Source organism: Bombina bombina, chromosome 3 (assembly GCF_027579735.1).
Source record: "Bombina bombina isolate aBomBom1 chromosome 3, aBomBom1.pri, whole genome shotgun sequence".
Taxonomy (NCBI): domain Eukaryota; kingdom Metazoa; phylum Chordata; class Amphibia; order Anura; family Bombinatoridae; genus Bombina; species Bombina bombina.
Window position 1 is genome coordinate 1,117,620,993 of NC_069501.1, and position 19,331 is coordinate 1,117,640,323.

The 19,331-nt window shown below is 42.3% G+C and overlaps 1 protein-coding gene across 1 annotated transcript in view; it reads left to right on the forward strand.

Annotated features, from left to right (window-relative positions):
• The window catches only part of SLC7A1 (solute carrier family 7 member 1), a 189,150-nt gene that overhangs the window by 113,949 nt on the left and 55,870 nt on the right, over positions 1–19,331 (forward strand). Inside the window, exon 9 of the mRNA XM_053708477.1 lies at positions 16,739–16,941. Coding sequence (XP_053564452.1) covers positions 16,739–16,941 — 203 coding nt within the window. The remainder of the gene's footprint in view (positions 1–16,738; positions 16,942–19,331) is intronic.

A 19,331-nucleotide genomic window follows, 5' to 3' on the forward strand; every position in this document is an offset into this window, starting at 1 on the left:
TTGTCTTCTGGGAGGAGGCTGGCACTGATGGGGTTAATCATCTAGGAAATCTGCACTTAAATATGGGGCACAAGGATCCTTTATGAAGGATAATTCTGGCAGTAAGCGGGCACTTTATTGTACATGTGATGGAGACTTAGGTTAATTTTCTTCAAGGGAAGAAATTAACTTTCTATTGGGGGTTCAGAAATATTTACTATCATTTAAATAAGAAGCTCCTTGGAGCATACCCCTACGCTAATCTTAGATTTTTAGCTGCGTCTATTAGTAGCACGCCTTTTTTATTTGGCAACGTCTTTCCTATGGGGCAAGTATGATGCGTCTCCCTCCGCTTGTTGAAAGGGAGCCGGATCATAATTTTACTCAAACAGACTGATTTTGTATGGAGGGTTCATAAACACATCCAAGGTGTGAGTTTCTCAATCTAAGCAGCAGGAGGAAGCACAATGTAAAAACAACTGTGCTTCTACATGTCGCTCTCATGGACCGCTTCTTTCTTCTCCTAGGAACGGAGCACCACCATTTTAGACTCTTTGAGTGCAGTTTCTGTAACTCTGCCTCGTTCACTGGCTGAGAACGGAGCGGAGTTCTTTCTGCCTGTATCGGGGCTGTTTTCTTTTGTGGGAGTCAGCGGTATAGCCTATTTAGAGAGACCTTCCTGACAAAAGGGGCCAGTTTAGCTAGTCTTGATTGGGAAGATATGTTAGTGGGTCTGCATGTATAGACCACTTTGGTAGGCTGACGTTTCTCTTAAGAAATCAAATACTTTTTTAACCTTAAGGTTTTTGTAGATATGTTGTGAACATTATGTTACGTGTTAAACAGAACAGTTTTCCTTCTCTTAAAGAGACAGTTTGCCAAGAGAATTTCTTAATTCTTTTTCTGTTCTTGTGCTTGTCAGTGAAAGCTGACGCACTGTATATGTATATTTTTCTCCCTTAAGTTAGGGATTATTATATAATTGTTTTTTTAGCATACATTTTTCAAATTCTTCCTTGTTGGAATCTGCCACCTATAAGAACTATTTATAGTTTATGCTCCTCTAGCATAATTTTAGACTGTTTAAGATGTGTGTTTTACTGTACCGCTTGTTTAGAGTAAGCTATTGGTATAGTTAGGTTGTTTGCCTCTGAACCTATGTCTCCCAGGGGGGTGCTGTTTAGGCAATGCCACAGCTTTCTCCTTAAACACCCCAAGCCTTCTTTGGCGTCACATGCAGTGCCCTGCGGTTCCTCTCAATCTCCTGAAGGAGTGTTTTTGTCCATAGATTTTCCAGCTCAGATATCCTCCGCGATATCTGCGGCCTTATCTGTTTTTCCTTACCAACAGGGAAAATGCAAGAGGATATTTACATTTTCAGATAGTATGTTTCTGATCCACATTCTGCTACACAGGTTGCTCTTTCTCCTAGGTCTGTACCCATAGGGATGTCTGTCATCCACTTTCTATTGGACTTCTGAACAGACCGATATTTCATCCTGGGGAGTGGGCTCTCCATCCGGAGGTGTTCTCTAGGTAAACCCTCAAATAGGGGGTTCTGGAGATGGCTTCTGAGGGCGCCCTGATAGATGTCTGGCGTTTTTTCTTGGATACCTATTTTCTCAGTTTGCTCTCCTTCCACGAGTTATTGCTTGTATCGAACAGGAGAGAGCATCAGTGATTCTATTAGCCCCTGTGTAGCCTCGCAGGATCTGGTTTGCAGACCTAGTCGAAATGTTGTCTCTCCCACTTTGGAGACTGCCTCTGAGGACGGACCTTCTGACTCAGGGTTCCTTCCTTTATCCAAATCTAGTTTCTCTGAAGCTGACTGTTTGCAGATTGGTCACTTAGTTTTGTCAAAGCGTGTTTTTTTTTCTGGGTGAGTCATTGAGACCATGATTCAGGCTTGCAAGCCTGTTACGGGAAAGATTTACCATAAGATGTGGCGTAAATATCTTTATTTGTGTGAATCCAAGGGCTACTCTTGGAGTAGGGTCAGGATTCTTAGAATTTTGTCCTTTCTACAGGAAGGTCTGGAGAGTTTTGTCAGTCAGTTCTATGAAGGTTCAGATTCCTGCATTTTCTTTTTATGTTGCATAAGCGTCTGGCAGACGTGCCGGATATGCAATCCTTTTGTCAGGCCTTGGTCAGTATTAGACCTGTGTTTAATTCTGTTTCTCCTCCTGGGAGCCTTAACTTAGTTCTTAAAGTTTTGCAGCAAGCTCCGTTTTAGATTTTAAGTTATCTTGGAAGGTTTTTGTTGCTTATTGTTATCTCTTCTGCTCGGAGAGTGTTGAAACTCTCAGCTTGCAGTGTGATTTGCCTTATCTTATCTTTCATGCCAATGAGGCAGTTCTTTGTGTTAAGTTGGGTTCCTTCCTAAAGTGGTTTCGGACAGAAATTTTATTCAGGAAATTGTTGTTCCTTCTCTCTGTCGTAGTTTTTCTTTTCTGAAGAAGGTTTGTTGCACAACTTAGAGGTTGTGCGTGCTTTAAATTTTATTTCAGCCGACTAAGTATTTCGCCAGTCTTCTGTTTGTTTCTCTGAGAAACTTCACGGTCGGAAAGCCTCTGCTACTTCTCTTCTCTCTGGTTGAGAAGTATAATTTGTGTTGCTTATGAGACTGCTGAGCAGCAGTCTCCTGAGAGAATTACAGCTCATTACCTTGGGCTGTCTTTTTTTTTTTTTTCTTGGATTTTCAAAATGAAGCTTCTCTGGAACGGTTTTGCAAGGCTACAACTTGGTCTTCTCTGTATAACCTGTAAAATATTTCAAATTTCTCCAACATAGGTGTGTCCGGTCCACGGCGTCATCCTTACTTGTGCGATATTCTCTTCCCCAACAGGAAATGGCAAAGAGCCCAGCAAAGCTGGTCACATGATCCCTCCTAGGCTCCGCCTTCCCCAGTCATTCTCTTTGCCGTTGTACAGGCAACATCTCCACGGAGATGGCTTAGAGTTTTTTAGTGTTTAACTGTAGTTTTTATTATTCAATCAAGAGTTTGTTATTTTAAAATAGTGCTGGTATGTACTATTTACTCTGAAACAGAAAAGAGATGAAGATTTCTGTTTGTAAGAGGAAAATGATTTTAGCAACCGTTACTAAAATCGATGGCTGTTCCACACAGGACTGTTGAGAGGAATTAACTTCAGTTGGGGGAACAGTGAGCAGACTTTTGCTGCTTGAGGTATGACACATTCTAACAAGACAATGTAATGCTGGAAGCTGTCATTTCCCTATGGGATCCGGTAAGCCATTTTTATTACAAGACAGTAAATAAGGGCTTCACAAGGGCTTTTTAAGACTGTAGACATTTTCTGGGCTAAATCGATTCATATATAAACATATTTTATTCTCCATAGCCTTGAGGAATTATTTTAATCTTGGGAATTTTGTAAAATAACCGGCAGGCACTGTATTGGACACCTTATTCTCTATGGGCTTTCCCTAATCATAGGCAGAGTCTCATTTTCGCGCCTGTATTGCGCACTTGTTTTTGAGAAGCATGACATGCAGATGCATGTGTGAGGAGCTCTGATACATAGAAAAGACTTTCTGAAGGCGTCATTTGGTATCGTATTCCCCTTTGGGCTTGGTTGGGTCTCAGCAAAGCAGATACCAGGGACTGTAAAGGGGTTAAATATAAAAACGGCTCCGGTTCCGTTATTTTAAGGGTTAAAGCTTCCAAATTTGGTGTGCAATACTTTTAAGGCTTTAAGACACTGTGGTGAAATTTTGGTGAATTTTGAACAATTCCTTCATACTTTTTCGCAATTGCAGTAATAAAGTGTGTTCAGTTTAAAATTTAAAGTGACAGTAACGGTTTTATTTTAAAACGTTTTTTGTACTTTGTTATCAAGTTTATGCCTGTTTAACATGTCTGAACTACCAGATAGACTGTGTTCTGAATGTGGGGAAGCCAAGGTTCCTTCTCATTTAAATAGATGTGATTTATGTGACACAAAATTTAGAGAAAATGATGCCCAAGATGATTCCTCAAGTGAGGGGAGTAAGCATGGTACTGCATCATCCCCTCCTTCGTCTACACCAGTCTTGCCCACACAGGAGGCCCCTAGTACATCTAGCGCGCCAATACTCCTTACTATGCAACAATTAACGGCTGTAATGGATAATTCTATCAAAAACATTTTAGCCAAAATGCCCACTTATCAGCGAAAGCGCGACTGCTCTGTTTTAGAAAATACTGAAGAGCATGAGGACGCTGATGATATTGTTTCTGAAGGGCCCCTACACCAGTCTGAGGGGGCCAGGGAGGTTTTGTCTGAGGGAGAAATTTCAGATTCAGGGAAAATTTCTCAACAAGCTGAACCTGATGTGTTTACATTTAAATTTAAGTTGGAACATCTCCGCGCTCTGCTTAAGGAGGTGTTATCCACTCTGGATGATTGTGAGAATTTGGTCATCCCAGAGAAACTATGTAAAATGGACAAGTTCCTAGAGGTCCCGGGGCCCCCCGAAGCTTTTCCTATACCCAAGCGGGTGGCGGACATTGTAAATAAAGAATGGGAAAGGCCCGGTATACCTTTCGTCCCTCCCCCCATATTTAAAAAATTGTTTCCTATGGTCGACCCCAGAAAGGACTTATGGCAGACAGTCCCCAAGGTCGAGGGGGCGGTTTCTACTCTAAACAAACGCACCACTATACCCATAGAAGATAGTTGTGCTTTCAAAGATCCTATGGATAAAAAATTAGAAGGTTTGCTTAAAAAGATATTTGTTCAGCAAGGTTACCTTCTACAACCAATTTCATGCATTGTCCCTGTCACTACAGCCGCGTGTTTCTGGTTCGATGAGCTAGAAAAGGCGATCGCTAGTAATTCTCCTTCTTATGAGGAGATTATGGACAGAATCCGTGCTCTCAAATTGGCTAATTCTTTCACCCTAGACGCCACTTTGCAATTGGCTAGGTTAGCGGCGAAAAATTCTAGGTTTGCTATTGTGGCGCGCAGAGCGCTTTGGTTAAAATCTTGGTCAGCGGATGCGTCTTCCAAGAACAAATTGCTTAACATTCCTTTCAAGGGGAAAACGCTGTTTGGCCCTGACTTGAAAGAGATTATCTCTGATATCACTGGGGGCAAGGGCCACGCCCTTCCTCAGGATAGGTCTTTCAAGGCCAAAAATAAACCTAATTTTCGTCCCTTTCGTAGAAACGGACCAGCCCCAAGTGCTACGTCCTCTAAGCAAGAGGGTAATACTTCTCAAGCCAAGCCAGCCTGGAGACCAATGCAAGGCTGGAACAAGGGAAAGCAGGCCAAGAAACCTGCCACTGCTACCAAGACAGCATGAGATGTTGGCCCCCGATCCGGGACCGGATCTGGTGGGGGGCAGACTCTCTCTCTTCGCCCAGGCTTGGGCAAGAGATGTTCTGGATCCTTGGGCGCTAGAAATAGTCTCCCAAGGTTATCTTCTGGAATTCAAGGGGCTTCCCCCAAGGGGGAGGTTCCACAGGTCTCAATTGTCTTCAGACCACATAAAAAAACAGGCATTCTTACATTGTGTAGAAGACCTGTTAAGAATGGGAGTGATTCATCCTGTTCCATTAGGAGAACAAGGGATGGGGTTCTACTCCAATCTGTTCGTAGTTCCCAAAAAAGAGGGAACGTTCAGACCAATCTTAGATCTCAAGATCCTAAACAAGTTTCTCAAGGTTCCATCGTTCAAAATGGAAACCATTCGAACAATTCTTCCTGCCATCCAGGAAGGTCAATTCATGACCACGGTGGATTTAAAGGATGCGTATCTACATATTCCTATCCACAAGGAACATCATCGGTTCCTAAGGTTCGCATTCCTGGACAAGCATTACCAGTTCGTGGCACTTCCGTTCGGATTAGCCACTGCTCCAAGGATTTTCACAAAGGTACTAGGGTCCCTTCTAGCGGTGCTAAGACCAAGGGGCATTGCAGTAGTACCTTACTTGGACGACATTCTGATTCAAGCGTCGTCCCTTCCTCAAGCAAAGGCTCACACGGACATTGTCCTGGCCTTTCTCAGATCTCACGGATGGAAAGTGAACGTAGAAAAGAGTTCTCTATCTCCGTCAACAAGGGTTCCCTTCTTGGGAACAATAATAGACTCCTTAGAAATGAGGATTTTTCTGACAGAGGCCAGAAAAACAAAACTTCTAAACTCTTGTCAAATACTTCATTCCGTTCCTCTTCCTTCCATAGCGCAGTGCATGGAAGTAATAGGTTTGATGGTAGCGGCAATGGACATAGTTCCTTTTGCGCGCATTCATCTAAGACCATTACAACTGTGCATGCTCAGTCAGTGGAATGGGGACTATACAGACTTGTCTCCGACGATACAAGTAAATCAGAGGACCAGAGATTCACTCCGTTGGTGGCTGTCCCTGGACAACCTGTCACAGGGGATGAGCTTCCGCAGACCAGAGTGGGTCATTGTCACGACCGACGCCAGTCTGATGGGCTGGGGCGCGGTATGGGGACCCCTGAAAGCTCAGGGTCTTTGGTCTCGGGAAGAATCTCTTCTACCGATAAACATTCTGGAACTGAGAGCGATACTCAATGCTCTCAAGGCTTGGCCTCAGCTAGCAAAGGCCAAGTTCATACGGTTTCAATCAGACAACATGACGACTGTTGCGTACATCAACCATCAGGGGGGAACAAGGAGTTCCCTGGCGATGGAAGAAGTGACCAAAATCATTCAATGGGCGGAGACTCACTCCTGCCACTTGTCTGCAATCCACATCCCAGGAGTGGAAAATTGGGAAGCGGATTTTCTGAGTCGTCAGACCTTACATCCGGGGGAGTGGGAACTCCATCCGGAAATCTTTGCCCAAATTACTCAACTGTGGGGCATTCCAGACATGGATCTGATGGCCTCTCGTCAGAACTTCAAGGTTCCTTGCTACGGGTCCAGATCCAGGGATCCCAAGGCGACTCTAGTAGATGCACTAGTAGCACCTTGGACCTTCAAACTAGCTTATGTATTCCCGCCGTTTCCTCTCATCCCCAGGCTGGTAGCCAGGATCAATCAGGAGAGGGCATCGGTGATCTTGATAGCTCCTGCGTGGCCACGCAGGACTTGGTATGCAGACCTGGTGAATATGTCATCGGCTCCACCATGGAAGCTACCTTTGAGACGAGACCTTCTTGTTCAAGGTCCGTTCGAACATCCGAATCTGGTCTCACTCCAACTGACTGCTTGGAGATTGAACGCTTGATCTTATCAAAGCGAGGGTTCTCAGATTCTGTTATTGATACTCTTGTTCAGGCCAGAAAGCCTGTAACTAGAAAAATTTACCACAAAATATGGAAAAAATATATCTGTTGGTGTGAATCTAAAGGATTCCCTTGGGACAAGGTAAAAATTCCTAAGATTCTATCCTTTCTTCAAGAAGGATTGGAGAAAGGATTATCTGCAAGTTCCTTGAAGGGACAGATTTCTGCATTGTCTGTGTTACTTCATAAAAAGCTGGCAGCTGTGCCAGATGTTCAAGCCTTTGTTCAGGCTCTGGTTAGAATCAAGCCTGTTTACAAACCTTTGACTCCTCCTTGGAGTCTCAATTTAGTTCTTTCAGTTCTTCAGGGGGTTCCGTTTGAACCCTTACATTCCGTTGATATTAAGTTATTATCTTGGAAAGTTTTGTTTTTGGTTGCAATTTCTTCTGCTAGAAGAGTTTCAGAATTATCTGCTCTGCAGTGTTCTCCTCCTTATCTGGTGTTCCATGCAGATAAGGTGGTTTTACGTACTAAACCTGGTTTTCTTCCAAAAGTTGTTTCTAACAAAAACATTAACCAGGAGATAGTCGTGCCTTCTTTGTGTCCGAATCCAGTTTCAAAGAAGGAACGTTTGTTGCACAATTTGGATGTTGTTCGCGCTCTAAAATTCTATTTAGATGCTACAAAGGATTTTAGACAAACATCTTCCTTGTTTGTTGTTTATTCTGGTAAAAGGAGAGGTCAAAAAGCAACTTCTACCTCTCTCTCTTTTTGGATTAAAAGCATCATCAGATTGGCTTATGAGACTGCCGGACGGCAGCCTCCTGAAAGAATCACAGCTCATTCCACTAGGGCTCTGGCTTCCTCATGGGCCTTCAAGAACGAGGCTTCTGTTGATCAGATATGTAAAGCAGCGACTTGGTCTTCACTGCACACGTTTACCAAATTTTACAAGTTTGATACTTTTGTTTCTTCTGAGGCTATTTTTGGGAGAAAGGTTTTGCAAGCCGTGGTGCCTTCCATTTAGGTGACCTGATTTGCTCCCTCCCTTCATCCGTGTCCTAAAGCTTTGGTATTGGTTCCCACAAGTAAGGATGACGCCGTGGACCGGACACACCTATGTTGGAGAAAACAGAATTTATGTTTACCTGATAAATTACTTTCTCCAACGGTGTGTCCGGTCCACGGCCCGCCCTGGTTTTTTAATCAGGTCTGATAATTTATTTTCTTTAACTACAGTCACCACGGTATCATATGGTTTCTCCTATGCAAATATTCCTCCTTTACGTCGGTCGAATGACTGGGGAAGGCGGAGCCTAGGAGGGATCATGTGACCAGCTTTGCTGGGCTCTTTGCCATTTCCTGTTGGGGAAGAGAATATCCCACAAGTAAGGATGACGCCGTGGACCGGACACACCGTTGGAGAAAGTAATTTATCAGGTAAACATAAATTCTGTTTTTTATACTTTTGCCTCAGCTGAGGTTCTTTTGGGAGAAAGGTTCTTCAAGCGATGGTGCCTTCTGTTTAGGTTACCAGTCTTATCCCTCCCTAATCATCGGTGTCTTCTAGCTTGGGTATTGATTCCCAACAGTAATTGATTAATCCGTGGACTCACCGTGTCTTAAAGGGACACTGAACCCAAATTGTTTCTTTCGTGATTCAGATATAGCATGCAACTTTCTAAATCACTTCTATTATCAATTTTTCTTGATTCTCTTGCTATCTTTATTTGAAAAAGAAGGCATCTACGCTAAGGAGCCAGACAGTTGTTGGTTCAGACCCTGGACAGCACTTGTTTATTGGTGGGTGAATTTATCCAGCAATCAGCAAGAACAACCAAGGTTGTTCATAAAAAATGCGCCGGCATCTAAACTTACATTCTTGCTTTTCAAATAAAGATACCAAGAGAATGAAGAAAATTTGATAATAGGAGTCAATTAGAAAGTTGCTTAAAATTGCATGCTTTGAATCACGAAATAACATTTTTGGGTTCAGTGTCCCTTTAAGAATGAAAACAAAATGTATGCTTACCTGATAAATTTATTTATTTCCAGACACGGTGAGTCCACGGCCCACCCCTTTTTTCAGGCAGTTTTTTTGTCTAAATCTCAGGCACCTCTACACCTTGTGTTATTTACTTTTTTTCTCCTTTTCATTTGGTCGAATGACTGGGGGTTGTGGGAAGGGAATTGATACTTAACAGCTTTGCTGTGGTGCTCTTTGCCTCCTCCTGTTTTCTCTTGTTAAGTGTGTTCAGTCCACGGGTCATCCATTACTTATGGGATATATTCTCCTTCCCAACAGGAAGTTGCAAGAGGATCACCCAAGCAGAGCTGCTATATAGCTCCTCCCCTCACATGTCATACCTAGTCATTCTCTTGCAACCCTCAACAAAGAAGGAGGTCGCGAGAGGAGCTGGAGTTTTTACTTAACTATTCTTCAATCAAAAGTTTGTTATTTTAAATGGCACCGGAGTGTGCTGTTTTTCTATCTCAGGCAGTATTTGGAAGAAGAAACTGCCTGCGTTTTTTTTCTATGATCTTAGCAGGCGTAACTAAGATCCACTGGCTGTTCTCGACATTCTGAGGAGTGGGGTAACTTCAGAAACTGGGAATAGCATGCGGGGTCCTCCGCAAATGAGGTATGTACAGTACATTATTTTCTGGGAATGGAATTGACTACGAAAATACTGCTGTTACCGTATGATGTAAGTACAGCCTTAAATGCAGTAGTGGCAACTGGTATCAGGCTGATAAATGTATGCGCAGTCGAGTTATTTTCTAGGGACTAGAATTTGACTGAGAAAATGCTGTTAAAACTGAAATAATACTTAAGCCTTATCTGCAGTGGTAGCGACTGGTAGCAGGCTTAGTGATAACTTTGCATGACATTGGAAAATGTCGTTTTTTAATAAAACATTTATTGGCATGTTATTCGTTTTTATGAGGTACTTTGGTGATAAATCTCTTTGGGCATGATTTTTTCCACATGGCTAACATATATTTTCTGCATGGAAACCGTTATATCAGGGCTCCCACTGTTGTAATAGGAGTGGGAGGGACCTTGTTTTAGCGCCTTGTTGCGCAGTTAAAATTCTAGCACAGTCTTCCTGCTTCTTCTTCCTTGATCCAGGACGTCTCTAGAGAGCTCAGGGGTCTGCAAAATTCATTTTGAGGGAGGTAATCAGTCACAGCAGATCTGTGACAGTGTGCTTGACTGTGATTAAAAGCGTTAAATCTTAATTGATATCCGTTTTATCCGTTTTGGGTATTGAGGGGTTAATCATCCTTTTGCTAATGGGTGCAATCCTCTGCTAATAATACACTTCTTGTTAAGAATTGTTTAATTATATCTGTATTTTTGAAGCTCTGCAGCGTTTTTTATATTGCTTGTAAACTTATTGAAAGTGATTTCCAAGCTTGCTAGTTTCATTGCTAAGTCTGTTTAAACATGTCTGATTCAGAGGAAACTGTTTGTTCATCATGTTCAAAAGCCAATGTGGAGCCCAATAGAACAATGTGTACCAATTGTATTGATATTGCTTTGAATAAAAGTCAATCTGTACCGATAGAGAAACTATCACCAGACAACGAGGGGGAAGTTATGCCGCCTAACTCTCCTCACGTGTCAGTACCTGCGTCTCCCGCTCGGGAGATGCGTAGGATTGAGACGCCAAGTACATCTAGGCCCTTACAAATCACTTTACATGATATGGCTAATGTTATGAAAGAAGTATTATATAATATGCCCGAATTAAGGGGCAAGCGCGATAGCTCTGGGTTAAGGACAGAGCGCGCTGATGACACGAGAGCCATGTCTGATACTGCGTCACAATTTGCAGAACATGAAGACGTGAGCTTCATTCTGTCGGTGACGGTTCTGATCCGGGGAGACCGGATTCAGAAATTTCAAATTTTAAATTTAAGCTTGAGAACCTCTGTGTGTTACTAGGGGAGGTATTAGCGGCTCTGAATGATTGCGACACGGTGGCAATTCCAGAGAAAATGTGTAGGTTGGATAGATACTATGCGGTACCGGTGTGTACTGACGTCTTTCCTATACCAAAAAGACTTACAGAAATTATTAGTAAGGAGTGGGATAGACCCGGTGTGCCTTTTTCCCCTCCCCCGATATTTAGAAAAATGTTTCCTATAGACGCCACCACACGAGACTTATGGCAGACGGTCCCTAAGGTGGAGGGAGCAGTTTCTACTTTAGCCAAGCGTACCACTATCCCGGTGGAGGATAGCTGTGCTTTCTCAGATCCAATGGATAAAAAAATTAGAGGGTTATCTTAAGAAAATGTTTGTTCAACAGGGTTTTATATTGCAGCCTCTTGCATGCATTGCGCCTGTCACGGCTGCAGCGGCATTCTGGTTTGAGTGTCTGGAAGAGGCGATTCGCACAGCGCCATTGGATGAGGCTTTGTGCAAAGTTAGAACCCTTAAGCAAGCTAATGCGTTTGTTTCAGATGCCGTAGTACATCTAACCAAACTTACGGCTAAAAATTCCAGATTCGCCATACAAGCGCGCAGAGCGCTCTGGCTTAAATCCTGGTCAGCGGATGTAGCTTCCAAGTCTAAGCTACTTAACATTCCTTTCAAAGGGCAGACCTTATTCGGGCCCGGCTTGAAGGAAATTATTGCTGACATTACGGGAGGTAAGGGCCACACCCTTCCTCATGACAGGGCCAAACCAAAGGCCAAACAGTCTAATTTTCGTGCCTTTCGTAAATTCAAGGCAGGAGCAGCATCAACTTCCTCCGCTCCAAAACAGGAAGGAACTACTGCTCGTTACAGACAGGGTTGGAAAGGCAACCAGTCATGGAACAAGGGCAAGCAGGCCAGAAAGCCTACTCCCGCCCCTAAGACAGCATGAAGACAGGGCCCCCTATCCGGAGACGGATTTAGTGGGGGGCAGACTTTCTCTCTTCGCCCAGGCTTGGGCAAGAGATGTGCAGGATCCTTGGACGTTGAAGATTATATCTCAGGGATACCTTCTGGATTTCAAACCCTCTCCTCCACAAGGGAGGTTCCATCTATCGAGGTTATCAACAAACCTAGTAAAGAGAGAGGCATTTCTACAATGTGTTCAAGTCCTCTTATTCATGGGAGTGATCCACTCAGTTCCGCGATCGGAACAGGGACAAGGATTTTACTCAAATCTATTCGTGATTCCCAAAAAAGAGGGAACCTTCAGACCAATCTTGGACTTAAAGATCTTAAACAAATTCCTAAGGGTACCATCGTTCAAGATGGAAACCATTCGAACCATCCTACCCATGATCCAAGAGGGTCAATATATGACCACAGTGGACTTAAAGGATGCTTACCTTCACATACCGATTCACAAAGATCATTATCGGTACCTAAGGTTTGCCTTTCTAGACAGGCATTACCAGTTTGTGGCTCTTCCCTTCGGGTTAGCCACGGGCCCCGAGAATTTTTACGAAGGTTCTGGGTTCACTTCTGGCGGTACTAAGACCACGAGGCATAGCGGTGGCTCCGTACCTAGACGACATTCTGATACAAGCGTCAAGTTTTCAGAATGCAAAGTCTCATACAGAGATAGTTCTAGCATTTCTGAGGTCGCATGGGTGGAAAGTGAACGTGGAAAAGAGTTCTCTGTTACCACTCACAAGGGTTCCTTTTCTAGGGACTCATAGATTCTGTAGAGATGAAGATTTACCTGACGGAGTCCAGTTTATCAAAGATTCTCAATGCTTGCCGTGTCCTTCATTCCGTTCCAAGCCCATCAGTAGCTCAGTGCATGGAGGTAATCGGCTTAATGGTCGCGGCAATGGACATAGTGCCATTTGTGCGCCTGCATCTCAGACCGCTGCAACTATGCATGCTCAGTCAATGGAACGGGGATTATTCAGATCTGTCCCCTTTGCTAAATCTGGACCAGGAGACCAGAGATTCTCTTCTCTGGTGGTTGTCACCGGTTCATCTGTCCAAAGCAATGACCTTTCGCAGACCAGATTGGACGATTGTAACAACGGATGCCAGCCTTCTAGGCTGGGGAGCAGTCTGGAATTCCCTGAAGGCTCAGGGATCGTGGACTCAGGAGGAGAAACTACTTCCAATAAACATTCTAGAATTAAGATCAATATTCAATGCTCTTCTAGCTTGGCCTCAGTTAGCAAAACTGAGGTTCATCAGATTTCAGTCGGACAATATCACGACTGTGGCTTACATCAATCATCAAGGGGGAACCAGGAGTTCCCTAGCGATGTTGGAAGTCTCAAAGATAATTCGCTGGGCAGAGTCTCACTCTTGCCACCTGTCAGCGATTTACATCCCAGGCGTAGAGAACTGGGAGGCGGATTTCCTAAGTCGCCAGACTTTTCATCCGGGAGAGTGGGAATTTCACCCGGAGGTATTTGCTCAACTGATTCGTCGTTGGGGCAAACCGGATCTGGATCTCATGGCATCTCGCCAGAACGCGAAGCTTCCTTGTTACGGATCCAGGTTCAGGGACCCGGGAGCGGTGCTGGTAGATGCGTTAGCAGCCCCTTGGGTTTTCAACATAGCTTATGTGTTTCCACCATTTCCGTTGCTACCTCAACTGATTGCCAGGATCAAACAGGAGAAGGCATCGGTAATTCTGATAGCGCCTGTGTGGCCACGCAGGACCTGGTATGCAGACCTAGTGGACATGTCGTCCTGTCCACCATGGTCTCTTCCTCTGAGGCAGGACCTTCTAATTCAGGGTCCTTTCAACCATCCAAACCTAATTTCTCTGAGGCTGACTGCCTGGAAATTGAACGCTTGATTCTATCAAAGCGTGGGTTTTCGGATTCGGTTATTGATACATTGATACAGGCTCGGAAACCTGTGACCAGAAAAATTTACCATAAGGTATGGCGTAAATATTTATATTGGTGCGAATCCAAGAGTTACTCATGGAGTAAGGTTAGGATTCCTAGGATATTGGCTTTTCTACAAGAGGGTTTAGAAAAGGGTTTATCCGCTAGTTCGCTAAAGGGACAGATTTCAGCTCTGTCTATTCTTTTACACAAACGTCTGGCAGAGAATCCAGACGTCCAGGCCTTTTGTCAGGCTTTGGCTAGAATTAAGCCTGTGTTTAAAGCTGTTGCTCCTCCGTGGAGCTTAAACTTGGTTCTTAAAGTTCTTCAGGGAGTTCCGTTTGAACCCCTCCATTCCATTGATATTAAGCTTTTATCTTGGAAAGTTTTGTTTTTGATGGCTATTTCCTCGGCTCGAAGAGTCTCTGAGTTATCTGCCTTACATTGTGATTCTCCTTATCTGATCTTTCATTCAGACAAGGTAGTTCTGCGTACGAAACCTGGGTTTTTACCTAAGGTTGTTTCTAACAGGAATATCAATCAAGAGATTGTTGTTCCATCATTATGTCCTAATCCTTCTTCAAAGAAGGAACGTCTTTTGCATAATCTAGACGTGGTCCGTGCTCTGAAGTTCTACTTACAGGCAACTAAAGATTTTAGACAAACTTCTTCTCTGTTTGTCGTTTACTCTGGACAGAGGAGAGGTCAAAAGGCTTCGGCTACCTCTCTCTCTCTTTCTCACTTCGTAGCATAATACGTTTAGCCTATGAGACTGCTGGACAGCAGTCTCCTGAAAGAATTACAGCTCATTCCACTAGAGCTGTGGCTTCCACCTGGGCCTTTAAGAATGAGGCCTCTGTTGAACAGATTTGCAAGGCTGCAACTTGGTCTTCACTTCATACTTTTTCCAAATTTTCCAAATTTGACACTTTCGCTTCTTCGGAGGCTGGTTTTGGGAGAAAGGTTCTACAGGCAATGGTTCCTTCTGTTTAATGTTCCTGCCTTGTCCCTCCCATCATCCGTGTACTTAGCTTTGGTATTGATATCCCATAAGTAATGGATGACCCGTGGACTGAACACACTTAACAAGAGAAAACATAATTTATGCTTACCTGATAAATTTATTTCTCTTGTAGTGTGTTCAGTCCAATCCAGTCACCACTGCACCTTATAGTTTCTCCTTTCTCATCTTGTTTCGGTCGAATGACTGGATATGACATGTGAGGGGAGGAGCTATATAGCAGCTCTGCTTGGGTGATCCTCTTGCAACTTCCTGTTGGGAAGGAGAATATATCCCATAAGTAATGGATGACCCGTGGACTGAACACACTACAAGAGAAATAAATTTATCAGGTAAGCATAAATTATGTTTTTCCTGCTGGCCAGGAGTGATATTCCCAACAGTAATTGAAGATTCCGTGGACTCACCGTGTCTAGAAATAAATACATTTATCAGGTAAGCATAAAAAAAATTAATTCTGCTTTCTTTACAATATTGTAAAAATGTTTTACAACTTACAGGCCATTTAAATTACATTGATTTTAATATTAAAACACCTTGCAATTATGAGATTTGTTTTTGCGATCTTGCAAAATATTAACATTTTAGGTTAGTATGTAAACATGTTTTTTTTTTGGAGAAGTTTTTTTTTACTGGCCAAACTTTACCCACTATTTGCCTAATTTGGAGTAGCCAATCAGAACTTGTTACTGGAGTAGACACAGCTAGCCACATTCATTTGGTTAGCAAGCTGAAAACCATACACTTTATACTAACATAATGACCGTGGCTAGCCTTGTCGCAGACTGAAGCCCAGATTGGCTCTTCCAAATAAGACAAGTGTTCTGTAGAGTTTGGTCATTAAAAGACAATTGGAGCAAACAATATGTTAATTTATTTTAACATAATTTGTTTTAGATTTGGCTGATATGTTATTCTATAGCAACGCAACAAATGTCTGCCTTTTCAAATGTTTACTGTCCTTTTTAAAGGATCACTCAATGCTGCAGAATTTGCATAATTAACAAGTGCATAATAAAAATACAATGATTTAACACCTCCGAATTTCAAATAAGCACTAGATTTTTTTTTTCGACCCCATTTATCATGTGACAGACATCAGCCAATCACAGACTAGTATACGTATACCCTGTGAGCTTGTGCACATGCTCAGTAGAATCTTGTTCCCCAGAAAGTGTGCATATAAAAAGACTGCAAAATTTGATAAGACTTAAATTGAAAAGTGTCTTAAAACTGCATGCACTATCTGAATCATAAAAGTTTATTTTGACTTGAGTGTCCCTTTTAAGTGCGTCTTATCTTATAATTTCTTAAAGGGATTGGAAAGTCAAAATTAAACTTGCATGATTCATGCAAGTTTCATGATTTCAAATGTGCTTCGTTCTCTTAGTATCCCTTGTTAAAAAACATGAATACACACATATCACACACTAGTGGGAGCTGCTGCTAATTGGTGCCTGCACACATTTGTCTCTTGTGATTGGCTAAATAGATATTTTCAGCTCCCTGTCAGCAGTGCAATGCTGTCCCTACAGCAATGGATAACAAGAGAATGAAGAAAATTTGATAATAGAATTACATTGAAAACTTGTTTAAAATTGTATCTTCTATATCTGAATCATAAAATAAAATTTTGGGGTTTACTATCCCTTTAAATGATAAGGGAAAAATATATTTTATTATTCATAAACAATGACACAGACTATTTTTCTTTTTTACAGGTATCAGCCTGAACAGCCAAACCTTGCTTACCAGATGGCAAGTACAAATGATGAAACTGATAATAATGAATCTGTTAGTAACAGCGAATCACAAGCTGGGTTTTTAGAAGATAAATGGACACTCAGAGCAATGTTTGTACCACAAAATACACAGCCAAGCAGATTATCTGGATCTATAGTAAATTTATCAACTAGTTTAATTGGTGAGTAGTTTATTTTGGGAAATCAGAAGAAAAGATTTTACAGTCTTAAATCCCTTTCTAGGCTCATCAATATTTCACTGCTTAGGTTAACCCCTTCTCTACCCGGAATTTCAGAAAAAATGTGTCCAAAATACAACTTTTATCATTTGTGCTATCACTCAATTTAAACATAAATAGAGCCTTTTTTATTTTAAATATATACTAGTCGATAAGCCTGCCCAGAGGCAGTCTAATTATTTTTTAAACTAAAAAAGCTAACATTATAAAAAATATACACAGTCCCACCTAACATTAAACCCCCCCACCCCCCCACCCCCAAAATAAAAGAACCTAACAATAAAAAACCTAAACTACCCATTACCCTGAAAAGGTAATTTGTTTTTGCATTGCCCTTAAAAGGGCATTTAACTCTTCTAATCTAAATAAAACAAACCCCCCAAAAAACCCTTAAAAAATACTAAATCTATCCCCCAGGTTGGTACTCACGGTTTCTGAAGTCCGGCTGAGAAGGTCCTTTTCCAGGCGGTGAAGTCTTCTTCCAAGCGCTACCTCTTCTTCTTCCAGGAACAACCTGCGCGGAGCGGTGCTGAAGACCGGCGACCCTGGAACTGCAGACCGGGCGACTGCGGATCCATGGAGCGTGGAGGATGCTCTTTGTACGATATCTGCCGTACACTGAATAGTGATTTCAAGGTACGCGATTAAAGATGGCGTCCCTTGAATTCCTATTGGCAGATTTGATTCTTCCATATCAAATCCTCCATTAGGATGAGAGCTACTCAAATCCTATTGGCTGTTCAAATCAGCCAATAGGATGACAGCAAGTGAAATTCTTTTGACTGATTTGAATAGCCAATAAAATTTTACTTGCTCTCCTCCTATTGGCTGATTTGAACAGCTAATAGGATTTGAGCAGCTCTCATCCTATTGGATGATTTGATATGGAAGAATCAAATCAGCCAATAGGAATTCAAGGGACGCCATCTTTAATCGCGTACCTTGAATTCACTATTCAGTGTACGACGGAGATAGTACGAAGAGGATCCTCCATGGTCGCCAGTTTTCAGCTCCGCGGTCTTCAGCACCGCTCCGGGCAGGATGTTCTTGGAAGACTTTACCGCCTGGAACAGGACCTTCTCCGCCGGACTTCAGGAACCGTGAGTACCAACCTGCGGGTCAGACTTAGGATTTTTTAAGGTTTTTTGGGGGGATTTGTTTCTCTTGTTAAGTGTATCCAGTCCACGGATCATCCTTTACTTGTGGGATATTCTCCTTCCCAACAGGAAGTTGCAAGAGGATCACCCACAGCAGAGCTGCTATATAGCTCCTCCCCTCACTGCCATATCCAGTCATTCTCTTGCAACTCTCAACAAAGATGGACGTAGTAAGAGGAGAGTGGTGTATTATAGTTAGTTTTTTAACTTCAATCAAAAGTTTGTTATTTTTAAATGGTACTGGAGTGTACTGTTTCATCTCAGGCAGCATTAGAAGAAGAATCTGCCTGTGATTTCTATGATCCAGAAGTAACTAAGATCCATTGCCGTTCTCACATATTCTGAGGAGTGAGGTAACTTCAGAGGGGGAATGGCGTGCAGGTTTTCCTGCAATAAGGTATGTGCAGTTAACATATTTCTAGGGATGGAATTTGCTAGAAAAATGCTGCTGATACCGGATTAATGTAAGTTAAGCCTTAAATGCAGTGATAGCTACTGGTATCAGGCTTATTAACAGAGATACATACTCTTATAAAAGTGCAATATAAAACGTTTGCTTGCATGTTTAATCGATTTTATATATGCTTGGTGATAAAACTTATTGGGGCCTAGTTTTTTTTCCACATGGCTGGCTTGATTTTTGCCTAGAAGCAGTTTCCTGAGGCTTTCCACTGTTGTAATATGAGTGGGAAGGGCCTATTTTAGTGCTTTTCTGTGCAGATAAAAATACTGACAGAGACATTCAGCTTCCCTCTGCATGATACAGGACATCTCTGAAGGGCTCAAAAGGCTTCAAAGTCGTGTTTGAGGAGGGTAACAACCACAGTAGACTGTGGCAGTTGTTGTGACTGTGTTTAAAAAAGTTTTTGTCATTTATTATTCCGTTTTTGTTATTAAGGGGTTAATCATCCATTTGCAAGTGGGTGCAATGCTCTGCTGACTTGTTACATACACTGTAAAAATTTTGTTATTTCAAATTTTGTCAAAATTTGTTTCTCTTAAAGGCACAGTAACGTTTTTTATATTGCTTGTTAACTTGCTTTAAAGTGTTTTCCAAGCTTGCTAGTCTCATTGCTAGTCTGTACAAACATGTCTGAAACAGAGAATACTTGTTCATTATGTTTAAAATAGGAGAATGTGTACTAAATGTATTGATTTCACCTTAAACAGTAAAGA